General features: G+C 56.3%; 1 protein-coding gene across 5 annotated transcripts in view; it reads right to left on the reverse strand.

The window, feature by feature from the left end:
* The window catches only part of IQSEC2 (IQ motif and Sec7 domain ArfGEF 2), a 34,594-nt gene extending 19,777 nt beyond the window's left edge, over positions 1-14,817 (reverse strand). The window contains exons 1-3 of one of the 5 annotated variants that reach the window (XM_072627351.1): positions 13,622-14,817; positions 8,050-8,079; positions 1,579-1,785 (exon numbers count right to left, since the gene is read on the reverse strand). In XM_072627351.1, the coding sequence (XP_072483452.1) occupies positions 1,579-1,785; positions 8,050-8,079; positions 13,622-14,745 (1,361 nt within the window). In that variant the 5' untranslated portion in view covers positions 14,746-14,817. Of the gene's footprint in view, positions 1-1,578; positions 1,786-3,176; positions 3,478-8,049; positions 8,080-13,621 lie in introns of those variants that run through there. The other 4 variants (XM_072627347.1, XM_072627349.1, XM_072627348.1 and 1 more) reach the window with 4 other exon arrangements.
* Positions 14,818-16,778: the final 1,961 nt, after the last annotated feature.

Genomic DNA, 16,778 nt, shown 5'->3' on the forward strand with positions numbered 1-16,778 from the left:
GGGAATCATATTCCTAGAAGTGAGAGGGAACTATGGAACCAAGGAGGTCACAGAGTCAGAAAGGAAAGTGGTGCAGGACAGAGCCTTGGGGGTTGCCCAAACACAGGAAAGCAGAAAGTGAGTCTTGATCCCACTGAAGTGGTTGAGAGGACGTGGTCATTCCAGTACGACAAGGGAGGGGAAGAAGGACTGATTAAGTGCCTCCAATGTGCCAGGCACTGTGCTAGGTGCTTGCCAAATATGAGCTCATTTGCCAGGAAGAGACTGAGGACAAAGGACTGTCCCAAAATCATGGGGGGAGGAAGGGGAGGAGACCAAAGCCTGGTGACTTCAGGACTGGGAGGGGGATGAGGAAGCAGAGGCCATAAGTGGGCTGGACTTTTCTAGGAGTAATCACTTGAGGGCTATTTCAGGATGCTGAGACCCAAACAGGTTTGTGGGGAACAGGGAAGGTACCAGTGGTTAAGGTGAAAGGTGAAAAGGGATTTAGGGGATGACAAGAACACTGCACACATTTCTATGGCTCTTTACAAAGTAATCATCTATGTGCCAGGCACCATGTTTTCAAACACGATCTCATCAGACCCTCGTAACAGCCCCGGAAAGTAGGTGCTATTATGACACCCACTTTACAGTCGAGGAACTGAAGTAGACAGAGGTGAAAGGGTCACACAGTCACTGTGTGTAAGGCCAATTTGACTTCAGGTCTTCCTAACTGGGCCTGGTGATCTATCCACTGCAGCACCCCCTAGCTGCCTAGAGGAGATCAGAGAAAAGAAGGTGAATGACCACCTCTTCATCACAGCATGGAGCAGAGGAGAGAAGGGCTTGGAGCTGAGGCTGAGTGACTCCTGGGAAGTGTGGGCCACAGCTCAACAGCACAGGAAGATGTGCAAAGGCAGGAGAGAACATGGAGTGGGGAGAGAGAAGCCAGGATAAGGGGCAAGGGGTAAAGACTTCAAGGAGAGAAGCCAGCGTCGACTTGAACTGGCTAATTATGGGCTCCAGACAGTGAAGCTAGGCCAAGAGCCGCCATCCTGAGAGCTCCCCACTCGTGTACCCATCTGTCCATTCGGTAAGCCTCCCACCCACAGCCCTGTCATCCACTCTGCCAGTCATTCACCCATCTGCTGGTCCATCTGGCTGGCCGTCCAACTATTCAGACAATCTACCCTTACCATACATTTCATTCACCTCTTCATCATCATCTGGCCATCCATTCCACTATCTGTCCATCTGCCCAATGAACAATCCAGCTGCATTCTAGTCTGTCCCTGCCTCCCTCTGCTTCAACCAGATTCATTTTTCTAAAGGCCTGATCACTTCTCCTTGTTCTAGCACCTTCCATGGCTCCCCACTGCCAACAGGGTACAATCCCTACTCCCCATTCTGGTGTCTGAGTTGGTCCCTTCACATGCCTTCAGCTCATGTGGTTCCCTCTCCCCAGCTGAGCTCAAAGGCTAATTCTTCTAGGAGCCTTCCTAGACATGGACTCCTCTGAAGCCTCCCCAAAGTAGGGCGTGCCTGGCAAGGTCCTGGAGAGCAGCACGGCAGGCAGGGGACAGGACTAACTCTTACCTGCTCTCAGTCGGCCTGCCTGGGGGGAGTGGCTGCATGGAGAGGAACACCCGGGCAGGACAGCAATACTGGTGGAGGGTGGGAGACTCTGTGGACCTGAGAGAAGACAGAGAAATATGGGGGAGAGACAGAGGGGGCGGAGACAGGGAGACACAGAGAAAAGGAAAGTAAGGTGGAGGTGACAGGAGGGAAACAGAGGCAGAGGAAAGAGAGCAAAGGGGAAGAGTGAGGCAATGAGTGCCAGGATAGAGAGAGACAGGGAGACGAGCAAAACACAGCCGCCCCCAAGGCAGATGGAGGAGGGAGGAGGAGAGCCGGATCAGGGCAAGGATGAAGGAGATGGTGAGAGGATGAAGGCAGCAGGAAGGAGGGGGAGACAGAGGGACAGAGAGGGGCAGAGTGAGAGATAAAGAGAGAAGAGGAAGGGATGGACAGAGAGAAAGAGGGTGAGGGAGACGGACAAGAGGAAGGAGGGAGAGAGACAGAGAGAAGAAGAGAGAGAGGGAGAGGGAGGAGAGAGAATGGAGGAAAGGGAGGGAAATGATAAAAGGAGAAGGAAGAGAACAGAAGAGGAAGAGAGGAGGGAAAAAGAAAACAGGAAGTCAGGAAGGGAAGACAGCACTGAAACCACAAAGAGACAACAACACCCAGGCTGGCCAGGAACACACACAGGGCACGCGGACTTGGCATCACCTGAGCCCAGGCAGCAGGGGGCCCTCTATTGCCACACCAGGGCCATGGGTCACCACAGAGTGAAGGAAGAAAGAGGAGACAAGAGAAGCAGAAACTCACAGACAAGAGAAACGGAGACAAGGAAGAGACAAAGAGATGGGGGGGGGGGGGGGTGACAGAGAAGCAGGAAACAAAGTGAGAGACAATGGGGGAGTGGGAGGCAGAGACTGACAGATGGGGGAGGGCGGGGGAGGGTCAGAAGGTCTCGGGTTCTTGGCTGGGGCTCAGATTGGGGCTGGGCACAAGGCCTATTCTTGGCTTCCAATGGAGGGAAGGCGGCCATCTAGACAGTACAAAGGTCCCTTCCCAGAAGGGGCCATTTGTGACTCAAGCCCAGGCAGCCCAGCTGGAGGCAAGGCCAAGTCAGAACTTCCCTGGGAGCACTGGTTTTGTCCTGAACCTGCCCCGCTATCTACCCCAGGGGAAAAAGGCAAGGACAGGGCCAGTACCCAGCGAACCCCAGGCCCATCCCCAGACAGAGAAAGGTGGAAAGACAGACCTGGAGAAGGGGAAAGACATAGTTAGGTATGGGGGGGAAGGGGGGGCGGGGTGATGGAGGGAAGAGACAGACACTAGGGAGAAACAGTGGGAGCCAGAAAGCACCAAAGGCTCTTGGGAGCCCCAGGCAGAGGAGGACCTGCTCTCTGATATTCCAACCCATCCTTTGTCCTTGACAATCCAACCTTCCAGTCAGAGAACGGCGGAGCCAAATGGAAGCTTAGAAATCATGTGATTCTCCCCTTTCCCATTTCACAGAGAAGGAGACTGAGACTCAGCGTTTATCTGTTCCTCAGGTCCAGAAGTCTCCCAGTTGGAAAGGTCCAAGGCAGGTTTGGGGAGAACTAGGGAACCAGGTATTGACTTACCTGCCCCTTCTTGGGGGCTCCATGGGGCTTACAGCCCCAAAGACAGATGAGGCCGGGCCAGGAAGGAGGAATCAGGGCGCTTGAAACCGAGGCTGGGCGGGGCTGAGGCCCCAGAGCAGGGCAGTGAGCCAGAAGGGAACTGGAAACTGCTCTGCCCTGCCTCCTTCCCTCCCTCTCTCACTCAGCCCCTCATTCCCTTGTTCAAGGTCAGTCCAGTTGCCTTCCCCCAGTGCTTCCTCTGTGAGCCAGATTTAAGTGGCCCTGGGTCTCAGTTTCCTTTTCTATACAAGGTTCACTAGAATCCCAGGAGCCCTAGACCCTTCCTTTAGGGCGGGGGGGGGGGGGGGGGGGGGGGGGGGGGGGCCGGGGTGTTGGCGGCGGGAAATGACACATCTCCAAGCTAGAAGTAGGATTTGGTGATTCCTTCCCTCCCAGAAGGGAAAGCCTTCAAATGGGGAAGGTGAGTACCAGACAGAGCCCCATTCCTCTTCCTCTTCTAAGCCTTCATTCCCTGCTGAGGAATATGGGGGGCATACCTGCTCCCCAACCATGTAGCCCTGAGGGAGGGGGGAAGGAGCCTGAAACCTTTGGACCTGACTGGGCTAGATCCCCACTGGATGGCTGCCCTCTTATTTACTCTTTTCCTCTCCTTTCTCTCTTTTTCTCCTCTGCTCTGTTCTCTCATCTGGGCTCCCTCTCATTGTCCTTCCCCAAGACCTGTCATGAGCACAGCCCCAACTTCTCTCTCCAAGTTCCAAGTCTCCAGTTCTCGACCTTCCTTCCACAAATCACCCCAATCTCCCTGCCCAGCATTTGCTGCCCATAGCTCCCAGACACACCCATGTCACCTTCAGGGCCTCCTTCCTGATGGAGGCTGGCCTTCAAAGTTCAGCTCTCAGCCTGGCCTCTTCAGAAAGCTCCATTACTCTTGACTCAAAGCTTTAGTCTCATCCCCTCACCCCCCCAAATGTATCCACATTCCCCCCTGCCCAGCTCACATGGTGACCAGCCTAGGCCCTTCTTAGCCTCTCAGCTTTGCCACATGCCCATACATAAGTTCACTCATCTCAGCTGGGTTGATCGGACACTCCCCATAATGTCTGTTCCAAACTTTCTTTCTCTCCCCAAACACCCCAACTCATCTCCAATTTTCCTGAAGTTTGGCATGGGTGGAGGAGAGTGGCCACCATGCCCCCAGTCCTGGAAGTTGCTGTGTCCCCCAGCACCGCCCCCCGCCCCAAGCCCAAGACCCCAGGAGCCGGTTGGGCAGCTTCCCCCTCCCCCAGACCATTTTCAGAGCAATTGCTGTCCAGTGATGCCTCATCCCAGATCTGTGAAGTCAGTGTTTATGGGAAGGCAGCTGTAGGCCTGGAATCAGGCAGGAAGACCAGAGTTCACAAATGGCCTCAGGTACTTCCCAGCTGTGGGATCCAGGGCAAGTCACTTCACTAATGCTGTCTGCCTCTGTTTCCCCATCTATAAAAAAAAAGACTAGTAAGAGCACACCCCTCCCAGGGTCGTTAAGAGATATTAGCAAAACTTAAAGCACTAGAGAAACATCAGCAATGATCAAACTGAGATTTGCCACTCATTCCTAGCAAGTTTCAAAAGGGCTAGCCTGCCGAGATGCTTCTGGATTCTGGCTCTGCCATCCCGTGTCTTCATTCTTTCTCCCAACTTCTTGTCTGACGATCTGATGAGCAGGCCCTAGGTAGGCCCTTATGGAAGGCACGGATGCAGAGCCATGGTACACGACTCGGGGCCAGCTGCAGATCCCTGGAGCGCTCTCCCAGAGACCCCCTTCTTCAGGCTGACGCGTTCTCAGTGACTTGATTTCTGACCATGGAAGTGGTTCCAAACCCATCTCCTTGTACTGTCTGTCACGTAGCTGATCCATCTTGTCCCCAAGAATGGGACGTGAGATTTGATCCAATGTTCTGTGGAAATCTAGGCACCCTGGTGCCATAGCACCTCCACCTCCCATCCTAGAAAAGCAAGCTCATCCAAAGAGGCCTGGCCTGCTCTGGAGGGAGGCTTTTGGACTCCCTGAAATCACCACTCCTCTCCTTAATAATCCTTTCAGGGATTTCTTCCCCCAGGAATCAAAGGCAAACTTCCCAGCCTAGAGTCTGTTCTCTTCCCTCTTTGGAAAACCGGGACTCCATCTACTACCATCCTGCATTCTTGTGGGCACTCTCTCATTTTCTCCCATTTTCTTTCGAATCCCCCTCCATAGTGCTCTGCGGCCCCATCTGCCAGTTCTCTCATGCTCCAAGGGAGGAGGGAAGATGTCCATCTCTCCTCTGGACCAGGTGGCTTGCATTCACTAGGGGTGGCCTGGCACCCTCTCCCTCCCTATCCAGGACATCAACTGCATTTCTCTCCTGTCACATCCAGGTCAAAGGTCATTCTTCCTCTTTGTCTGTGGTGTCTGGGAATCATGGTCCCATCCATCCCAAGCAGTAGTCACATACCTCTTCCATTCTCACCTTGGCCCCAGCCTTTTTGTCAGCCTTGGCTTCCCTGGCAGGCCTCAGTGCCCTGCTCCTGATTTTTCCGGTCTTCTATCTTACTTCCACTCTTGTAGTCTGGGATCCAGTGATGCTGGCCTCCTGGCTGGTCCTCAGGCACGTTTCCTGGCTGGCCCCCAGGCCTGAACGGCTCTCCCTCTTCCTCTTTGCTTCTTTCAAGTCTCAGCTAAAATTCCCACCTTCTCCAGGGAGCATCCCTCCAATTTAACCTGGATATATTTCAGTTGTATTGTTTGTATATTTTCCCTCCTCAGATCCCTGATTGTACCCTTCTTTGTATCCCCAGTTCTTAGCCCAGTGCCTGGCACACAGTAGGTTTGCTTAATAAAAGCTTGTTGACAAATGCATTTAAACTTTGACTTTCCAAATACTGTGTTTACACAGCCATCCTCCTCTGTTATCTGCCCTGGCCTCTATCTTCTGTACATGTTTCTTTAAAATCTCACTTGGCTGGAGAGCTCCCTGTGTAGCCATATTGCTTTCTTCAGGCAAGTATTCTTTCTTTTTTCATTAGACTTCTGGCCTCCTGGGTCTTCAGAATTTCCTTCGGGAGAGCTTCCTGCCCCTCCTGGGCAAACTTGCTTTGAATTTTAGTCCATGGGATTCTACTCACCTTTCCTCTGAAACCTTCAAATTTGGGTGTAGTCAGACCAACCCTATATTTCCTCTCCTTCTCTAGCACTTACCCTCAGGGTTCCCATCATTTCCTTTCTTTGGGTGAAAATCAACTTGGATCCTCACTTTTGTCATCTGCAATATGGTGATAATACCCCCCCTCCTCATAAGCCGGAAGTCAGCATGAAGGTAAAGTGCTTTACAACTAACTCTCTTCCTCCTTTCATGGAGATCATTCTGAGGTTCTAGGTTCTCTTTGGGCCTGGAGCCTTGTGCAGACATGAGACACCCCCAGATACCACTCCCACAGCAGCTCGGCCAGGAACCTGGCCAGACACAGCCCCTCACAACGATCCACTGGCACCTGACCCCCACGGGACTCCAGCAGGGCCAGGGCTATTCTGGGTATTTCTCTCTCTCTCTCTCTCTCTCTCTCTCTCTCTCTCTCTCTCTCTCCCTCCCTCCCTCCCTCCTTCCCTCCCTCCAGCTGCATGGTTGACTCATCGCCAGAGCTACTAATTACAGCCGTCAGAGAAGCCAGGGATGGGTGGGGAGGGGAGGGGGAAATGCAGGCGGCCTCAGAGGTTATTTTGGAAACTGCCTGACCTCCCTCCCCTCTGCCCTCCCTGCCCCCACCCCAGGGTCATTCAGCCAGACCCCTGTAGCAGGGACACACTTGAAAAACCTAAAAGGCAGACTTTCAGAGGAGGAAGACTGAGGCCCAGGATCCCACAGCTCCACCCCAAGGTCCAGCACCCAAAGGAGAAGCCAGTCAATGTAAGGGTATGTGAGAGAACATTCAGAGAGAGGAAACAGTTGGCTGTGCCTTCTTCTCCTCTCCCTAGCTTGGAATCCGAATTGTGGAGAAGGTCAGAGCTGGAAGAGGTCTTGGATGAGGAGGGGGGAGCTGGGAAGGGGGCCAATTTGCACCGAAAGTAGCCTGGGAGACTCCTGACCCAGCCTGCCAGGCCTGTAAGCCTTAGGGCTCTTTCTTTTCTTCCCTGCTTCTCCCCTTTTCCAAACTGGCATTGGGAAAGGGGTTGGGACCATCCTGAGAGAAGAGGGCAGGCCAGGGAAGGGGAGGACAGCCCCCCAAGGCGTAATGGAGTCCCTGCCTTTCTCAGCCCCTGGAAGCTGGGCTTTCTCTTGACAACATGTTTCTGTTACCAAGGGAACTCTGCAAGGAAGGGTCAATATTTATACCCCCCACCCTGCCACACAAGCATTCTCTCCCTCCTGCATCCCCTTAGCAACTCCCCCCCTTCCCCCAGCCTGGCTTCTCCCAGTGTGACCTTGGTGCCCTCCAAACATTCCTGAAGGTCCACCTCAGTCCAGCTTCCCACCCTCTCACTTTATAGCTGGAGGAACTCAAGGTCCACAATGGGCTAGAGACTTGTCCAAGGTCATAAAACAAGTCAGGAAGAGCCAGAGGTCTGGGGCCCTTCAGGCGGAGTCCACAGGAAGGATGCCTAGGGGGGCCAGGCCTTGCCCTGTCCCTCCCAGATGCCTGACATGTCCCCTGGTGCCATACTTCACCCTCACCCCTCCCCGTCTCCCCTGGCGCCGGATCTCCTTCTGTCCCTCCCCAGTACCAGATGTTTCTCCCCTCCAATCTATCCTTCCCAAATGTAGACCTCACGCTGTCCCTTCCAGCCATGCCTCACTCCACTCCACCCCACCCCCCTTCCCATACTCTCCCTCCCATCCAAAAGTAAACAGGGACTGACCTGACTGTTCGGGAGTTCTCCCCATCGGACCTGCAAAAGGGAGTTGGGGAGGCAGGGAAAGGGGGGAGAAAAGTAGACAAGGAATTAGGGTTATATTGGGGGAGTAGAGACCTGGCCCTCTCCCTGGGAGCCCAGCCCTAGACATTGGCTCTCAACGTATCCAGAGAGGCAGATTTCAGCCCTCTCAGAATGGCTGTCCCACCAGTGAAGCTAGATGCCCACATGTCAGGGACTTGGGTGCTTTTCAGTTTGCACTCTGCAGTTCTATCCCTCTGACTGACCTTTCTGTCCACCTCTCCCTCTCAAACAAAGATCATTGCCTTCCTGAGCTAGAAGGGACTTTCAGGGATCCATTCTGGGAATGAAAAGACTGAAACCCCCAAGCAAACCTCACAGTGAAACAGTTTGTGCTGCTGATGAAGAGGGAGGTGAAAGCATCTCTGTGAAGACACGAGGGACTACGAGAAGCTACGGACAATATGGGGCTTGGTTTCCTTGGACCGTTTTTATTCTTTCTTATAAGGGCCAGCTCTCCGATAGGCAGGGGAAGGTTATATTGAGAGATGGAGGGGAGGCAAAAAGAAGAGATACCAACCAAAAGTTGGCAATGAAAAAAACAAACCCAGAATGGCTAGGCAAGAGAAAAGCTTTGAGACCACAGAACCCAAGTCTCTCATTGTCCCAGGGAAGAAATGGGGCCTGGGAAGGGAAAAAGACCTGAGATCCTCGAATGTCTGAGAAGGAAGACCCCCTGCTCAGCTGGCATTCACCAGAAGGCATATTGGCTGGTGCTGCCAAGGAGAGGAGCTGGGGGCTACACAGCTTCCAGTAGCTGTGGAGGGGAAAGGGGTACACACAGGGTACACACAGCAGCTGCCCCAACCCCACACTTGCAGAGTCAATGACAAGTAGAAGAATGGAGAAAGACAGCCACCAGTGAGCAGAAAGGCTGATGGCTGGACAAGGAGGCCCAAAGGAGGCCTGGGCATCATCCTTCAAGCAGGAAACCACCCTCACTTCTAACTCCCTTTACCCCAGGGCCCACCCTCCACCCCACCACATGTGTCTAATTCTTCTCTCCCGAAAGGAAGCCCACCTACACCCACCCCCGCCCATGCCCAAGGCAAAGACCAGGACTCACTGGGACCCAGATCTGCAAACTGAGCAGAGCCAGCACAAGGATCACTGGCCTGGGCGTTGGGGGGCAGATGGAGCCCAAAGCAGAATCCTCAGCAGGAAGGGAAGTACACTCAGAGAACCTCAACTCCAGACAGACTGCAGGACTTGAGCTGAATTTGGGTAAACTGGGACAAGGCCCTTCATTGTCACTACAAATCCTGGCCACTTAACTGGCTCTGCTATGCTTCTGTTTGGGCTGGGTTTGAAGCCACTTTCACCCTCCTTAGGGTGTTCAGCACCCCTATTCCTGGGGGCTCACCATGTATACTGGGTACCAGACAGTGCAGATATGGGAAGGGAAGGGGATAAGTACCTAGATAACACTTTCTATGTGCCAGGCACTATCTCATTTGGTCCTCACAACACCCCTGGGAGGGAGGTGCCACCATCATCCCCATTTTACAGTTAAGGAAACTGAGGCAGCCAGAGGTGAAGTGACTTTCCCAGGGTGACAGATCCAGCAAGTGTCTGAAGTTGAATTTGAACCCTGCTCTTCTTGCCTCCAAGGTAAGTGCTCTGTGGTGCCCCCTTGGGCTTTATCCCAACTATTGCTCAGAGCTCCCCCAGCCCAGTGGCAGGGATGGTCTGACATGGTAGGCGACTTTCCCAAGATGCTGCCACTAGGGGGCAGCACGGAGGCTGGAGTCCAGGCTGTATCTCTACTGGGAGTCCAGCAGCCTTCCCACTGCGGTGGTGGGCGGGAGGGGGGGTCCCCATCCCCAGCTGGGAAGCCAGGCGCTTCTCCTCCACTGGCCGCCAGCCCCACCTAATTTAGAATTTCAAGCAACGACCTGAGACACGTGGAAGGCTCTGAGTTCTGTCTCTGTCTTGGTCCAGGGCCAGCCCTTCCCCATCTCTCTCCCTGGCCCCCACTGAGGCGCAAACCGCCTCCTTCCTGGAACCTCCCGACTCGCCGCCTGCACACCAGCTTCCTTTCCTTGGCTTCCTTTCCGGAGGGAACAGACTTGCCTGCCACTGAGGAAAATTATGTAACAGGAATAGTGCGACAGGCCCGCAGGCTGCCCACGTGCACCTGGGAGGCCCAGCAGTGGGTTACCACGTGAAGTGGCCCAACCGGGGGAAGGGAGACAGATCCCATTCACTCCCCTGAAACCAGGACAGAAAGGGGAATGAGAAGTTCCCATTCTCTAAGCCCCACTCACTCGGCCACCTTGGCAACGGCGCTCCCCCTCTTGGGGCTCTGTCTTCACCATCTGTCAAATAAAGGTGTCGAAGTGATGGAATATTTGCTAAGGTGACATCCTTCAATGCTAAATCCCCTGATGGGCCTCAACTTGCTTTTCACTCCAATGAGCAGGATCTACAAGGTCTCTTCCAACTCCAATGTCCTGTGTGTCTCAGCCTAAAATAGTCCTAATCTTGGCTTAGATTCCCAGGAACCACTGGGGGCCCCCCACTCCCCATCTAAGCAGTTTCCAGCCTCTCCTGGCAAACCCCACACTTGGTGCTGGCGACATGACTATGGCTCCTTCTGTCAAGGATCCAGAGTCCAAGACCAATATGTACTGGAGGAAGAGAGAGCAGGGGAGCAGGCCAGCTTAGCCCTCTCCCCACGGACCTGCTTGATGCCCACTCCCCTGGCCACTCAAGGGGTCCAAGGTGGGCACAGCAGTGGCATTCCAGCTCTTCATCTGTGAGTCCTCTGGTTTACACCCAGTGGGAGAGTGGTTGCAACAGCCTCTGAGGTCCTTATCAAATGGCCATGAGACTGTCACTGAGCAAGACAAAGGGGGAGTGGCCTGATGGAGCATCACCCCAGGCTCCCCCCCCCCATAGCAGAGACCGGAGGAGCCTTCATCTGGTCGAACTCCTCCCCCCATTTTACAGATGGGGAAACAAAGGAGCAAAGAAGGAAAAGGGCTAGTCCAAGGTCACTTCTGCTTTCTCTGCCTTTCTCATCCTCCTCTATGCCCGAACTTGTACCTCTCCAAGAGCTTTTGCTCAAACACTTCCAGTGGGCACTCATTCTTAGCTAGCTCCCCTCTAAAAAGTGGCATTGAAGGTCTTGGGCTTAAACACTGCTTCTGCCACTGAGCCAATGGTTCGGTCTGTCAGTTGTTCAATGAACATTGAACCTACTATGTTACAGCACCTCCTGCATTACAAGCTCCCTAGTGACTTGGTCCAACAGCCCTCAGCTCAGTGCTCCAGAGGGAAAAAGAAGTCTGTTTGCAATGCTTTCTTGAGGCATTCTGTCTTCAGCAGACTCATTGCCCAAACCCTCCCTACTCTTAATTCTGAGCCAGTTTCTCAGAGACAGGTCAGCAGGACCAGCCCATAGTAGGCTAACTACACCTCTCTTTTCCATAGGTGGTCTGTGTGTCCAGGTTTAACTCCAGTGCCAAATCTGAGGATCACAGGGATTTAGAGGGGTCTTAGACCAAAGATGACGTTGATGAGGATGACATTGAACAGGCCCCAGAGGGAATGGCTGCCTGCCTCCCCAGCCCCTGCACCCCTGGCTTGCCCTCTCTTCTCTGGCCAAGTGTTCCCAGCTCACTCCACAACTTCCAAAGAGGTGGTTTCTCAAACTGTGGCCTCCCTGGGAAAGTGGCTAAGCTGTTCTCCCCTCTTCTAGCAATGTCACTGCCAGGCATTTATCCCAAGGAGGCCAAAGCCAGAAAGAGAGGCCCGAGATGGATCCAAGTATTCATACTAGCCCTTTCTGTGATCACCGGGGAATGGCCAGACAAAAGTGTGAAGCCTGTGAAGGTAATCCAATGTTGCGCCAACAAGAAACAATGATATGAGAAATTCTGAGCAAGGTTGGGAAGACTTGTATGAACTGAGCAACCACGAAGAGATCCCATCGTCACCATCATCACTGTGTAACCAGCATTTCTATGGCTAACATACCCAGGAACCCCAATCGGAATTGCACAGGGCTATACAATAATCGACAACAGGAAAGAAGAAAAAGACAGGAGGGCTCACAACAGCCCTCTGACTGTTCCACACTCTGTCAGACCAGGTGTCTTTGTTTTTCCTTTCTAAGAGAGGGGACTGTGGGCACAATGTACAGTCAAAATCAACATGCATTTTTAATAAAACCTAGAAAATGCAAAAGCAAAAAAAGGTGGCTTCCTCTCGATATTGGATGCAGTCCTCAAGCAAGGGCTTGACCAGTGCGGAGGACAGTGGAACTATTCCCTTCCTTTTCCTTGATAGGACTGGGGACCCTATTGTCCCGTAAACCCCAGAGCTGCCACCCAAGCCTCTTGGGCTAGCGTTGAAATGGCAGGTAGATTTCCCCAAGACACAAGGCTTCCTGACCCCCAGCCCTGCTCTGGGGAGAAAGAGGGAAGTCAGGCAAGGCAGACTGGGAGAAGACCAAGGAAGCCCTCCAGGGTTTAGGGTCCCCCTCCCCAGCCTGACTGGCAGGGCAAACCAAGAAGCTGACCCAAGCTCAAAGAGCCCCTAAGAGCCAGAGCTGAGGGAGCTAGGGCACCAGCTTGTGTGGGAAGCTCCAGAAAAGCCCCCCACCCCCAGCCTTTCTTATTTTTACTCTCCCGTCAGCACATTAACACATCCCCTGCTTTTCCACCAAGACATACCTGTCTTGGGCAGTGACCTCTAAGAACCCATGTGAGCTCAGCTGCCATAACCTTCCTTGCACTCAGTATCAGATAGACAGACCAATACAACCAGAGACACACAGAGCAAAGACAGAAAGTTGAGGTCGAGAGGCCCCAAACACATACTATCTTTGGCTGCTGCCAGGCCAGATGGAGAAGGCCCTAGAGGGACCATAGCCAGGGCTGCCCATCCCCAGAAGCCATCTCCCCTACTCCCAGCAAAGGAGGAAATTTGCAAATCGACCCAGAGTGTCTCCTAATCTCTTAGCAGAAGGGAGACATGGGCTCCGGAGAGGAGTGGGTGAGGGTGGGCAGTTTCCGATCCTCTGCAGCCCCTCCTCCGGGGCTGGGGGCAGGAAGAGGGCCATGGGGCTCAGAGCTGAGGGCTCAGCCTCCCTCTTAGGGTCACAGACGCTTAGATCGAGAACCGAAAGGGACCTCAGAGGCATGACATCCAATCCCCTCATCTTCCAGACATGGAAACTGAGGCTCGGAAAGGGAAAGTAACTTGCCCAAAGGCACCAAGGGAGTAAGCAGCAGGTTTCCTGACTCCAGCCAAACGGGGCTGGGCAAAAGGAGGGGGGAGGAGGCTTCGGGGATCAGTGCCTAGGGGCCAAGGCCACCAGAGGAGCAAGGCCCCCAATCCATCGGCCTCCCCGCATGCCTGTGTGATCCTCGGGTCCCGGGCTGAATCGGGGCCAGCTCCCACGTGCGCGCAGGCACAGCCCTGTCCCCCGCACCCCCCAGCCCCGCACGGGAGCCCCGCACCCAGCCCCGACTCCGCCGGCCTGCCTTACTTTCTCCGAAGCGTCGTGGCCGGGCTCGTGCTTCCGCTGGTGCTGTGGCCCCCGCCCGCCCCCGGACTGGAGCTCCTGGAGGCCCCGCGGCTCATCTGGCCCCGGGGCGGTTGCGGGGGCTGCTGCTGCGGCGGCGGCTGCGGCGGCGGCTGCGCCTGGGGGGGCTGCGGCGCCTGGGGGGGCTGCGGCTGCGGCGCCTGGGGGGGCTGCGGCGGCGGGGGAGGCTGCTCCCCCCGGGCCCCGCCGCCCCCCGCTCCCGGGTACGGAGAGGGCTCCTCGCAGGGGCGGTGGCGCCCGCCGGGGCAGTCCCGGCCCGCGCGCTCGTGGTGCAGGTGGCAGGGGGCGCCCCCGAACGGCCCGTCCCTCTGGGGCTCGCCCCGGGCCGCGTAGGGCGCCTTGGCCGCGGAGGGCGGCGGGGCCCGGGGCGGGGGGCCCAGGCGAGGCTCGCGACGCAGGTGCAGGCGCTGGGTGTCCCGCAGGTTCTGGTAGGGGCTCTCCCGGGCCTGCAGCGGCCCCGCTCCGGCCGCGGCCGCCGCGCCGGCGCGCAGGTCTCGGTTCTCCCGGCTCAGGCGGTCCACTTGGCCCTCCAGCTCCTCGATGCGCCTCCGCTGCGTCTCCAGCAGCTGCTGCTGGCCCTCGATGATGTTGTTCAGCTCCAGGAGGTATTCCACGGCGCGGCTGGGGCTCTCCCCGGCGGCCCCCCCCGCGCCGCCCCCCGACTCGTCCATGGGGGCCCCGCGCCACAGCCCCCAGAGGCAGCCGCCTCGGCCTCCTCCTCCTCGCTGTCCTCCCCCCCCAGGGCCCGGCGCTGGCGCTGGGGCCGGCCCAGGGGGAGGGGGCCGCCGGGGGCCGCGGGCGCGCACGGGGGCTGCGGGCCCGGGGAGGGGGGGACGGAGGCCGGGGGGGCGGCGGGGGGCCGGCAGCCGGGCCTGGGCCGGGGGGGCAAGGAGGAAAGGAGGACCGGGCGAGGGATCGGCGCCGCGGAGCTCCCGGCTCGGCTTCGGGCTCCGGCTCCGGATCCGCTGCGGAGTCACTGCGCAGTGCCCCGACCGAGTCCGCCCCTGGGCCCGCCCCCTGGCGCTGGCTCCGCCCCCTGGCCGCCTTCTCGGCCCTCCTCCGTCCATCAGTCCATCCCTCCTCCGGGCCTGCCCAGAGCGCTGGACGCCGCGCCCGGGGCCCGATGAGTGGGGCGGCGCTCCCCCTCGGCAGAGCTTCCGGGGCCCGCCCACCGCCGGCCCTGCTCCTCCCCCTCGTGGGTCTCCCTGAGCCCTCCGTTGCCTCCTCCCTCAGGCTCGGTTGCACGGATCCCTCCCCAACTCGGCCACGGGACTGGAGGGGAAGCAAAGTTGAGCGGGCCGGGGATGGGGGGTGCGGGGGTGCCCAGATGCACCCCTCCGGTCTTCCCCTTCCTTCGACCCGGGCTTCCGGGCTGGGTCTTGGGATCCTGGACAGGTGAGAAGGGGAGGGGGGGGGGGCAGATTGGGCAGCCTGGGACAACTGGATTGAAAACGGGGATAAAGCGCCCACTCCGCCACCTGGCCTTTGCTCAGGCCCGCCAAGAGTGCCCTTCCGAAGTACCAAGTGCGGGGTGGGACCTTAGCCAATGAGTCGGTCAAGAAACGTGTTAGCACGCACTGCGTGCCAGTGCCAGGCACTGCGATCGCTTCGAGGGGTACCTAAAATACAAATAAAAACACAATTCCAACGCTCAAGAGGCTTATAATTTAATGGAGGTAGAAGCTGAAGGGAGGGCACAAGGTGAGTCCCCCCCACCGTGGAACTGGTGGGAAAAGAGGACGAAACCGTGGGCAGCCGGAGGGGCCAATCCGAGAGACAGAGGGGACAGAGGACAGGTGGCTACACAGGCACAAAAAGTCTTGAAGGATAATGACAAGTTACTTGGGGAAGGAAGCTGTGATGGCTCAGAGCAGTGCAGCTGGTGGGAAATGGGTCTCAGTTTCCCCAGAGGAGTTGGCAGAGATGCTCTGAGAATCAAAGCATCAATGCCTCCAGAGGGAAGGAGAGATCGGTGTTTAATCTGGAGGTCCGACTCAGCTAATTAGCCAGCTATCCTGAGGGCCCCCAATGGGGGTGGGGTTACCCACAGCCCGTCACAGAGGCAGGCTCTTATTTCCAGCCCAGCTCCACCACCTGCCGCCACTGCCGCCGCCGCCCGCCGCCGCCGCCGCCACCACCACCACCACCACCACCACCACCACCACCACCAAGATCACCGCAGCCACCACACCTGGCTGCCTCGGAGCATCCCAAGCCGGGGGAAGTCTTTTCTTCCCCAAGCCCTGAGCCTAGCCTTGGGGTCCCTCCACCAAAGACCAAACTCCCACATTACTCCGAAACCCCCAAGCAAGAGAGAGCGGAAGGCAGAGGAGAGGGAGAGACAGATGGACTGACAGACAGAACTCAAGTAAAACAGAATCCACCCATGAACATGACTAATGTGAAAATGTGTTTAATAAGAATGTATGTGTAGAACTCATATAAGATTGCAAGTCATCTCAGGGAGGGAGGGGGAGAAAATTTAAGACTTATGGAAGTGATTGTTAAAAACTGATAACAAACAAATTAAAAAAAAAAAGATCCACCCATGAGCCTCCACCAACTTCCTGGCCAGCTTTTTCACCTCTGTGCTGCACCCCAATCTAGACCCCCCTCCCCCTCCAGTCCAGCTCCCCTGGCCCTGCTTGCCCTTCCTGGTCTGTTGAGAGAGCCAGGCCAGACCCAGCCTCCACCTCCCCTCACCACATTCCCAGCCCTGGCCCTCACTTTTTCCTCAACCTTCCATGCCTCACCCCTTCCTTTGGAGGTGGGGTCAACATTGGGATCCCCTGGAATCCCCAGGAAGGGGGGCAGATCAGCAGGGAGAACTCCAGAGACAGAGTTCCTAGGGCAGTGAGCAGCAGACCAGCTCTCTACTGCAGTGACCATTTAAGCCTGAGATGGGGAATTGCCATGCCCTCAGAGTACGAGGTCCCACCCCTAATGGGGCAGACAGAAGGGGTAGTTAGCAGTGAGGATGAGGAGGGAGCTACAGGAGAGGAGGATCCGGCCCCACCTTTTTCCCTTTAGTGAGTCCTGGCCTCTGACTCTGCCAAGATCTTTCCCTGCAGACTTCTCCCTTCCCCTCCAGAAGGTGGGA

This window comes from Notamacropus eugenii, chromosome X (genome assembly GCF_028372415.1).
Source record: "Notamacropus eugenii isolate mMacEug1 chromosome X, mMacEug1.pri_v2, whole genome shotgun sequence".
NCBI lineage: Eukaryota > Metazoa > Chordata > Mammalia > Diprotodontia > Macropodidae > Notamacropus > Notamacropus eugenii.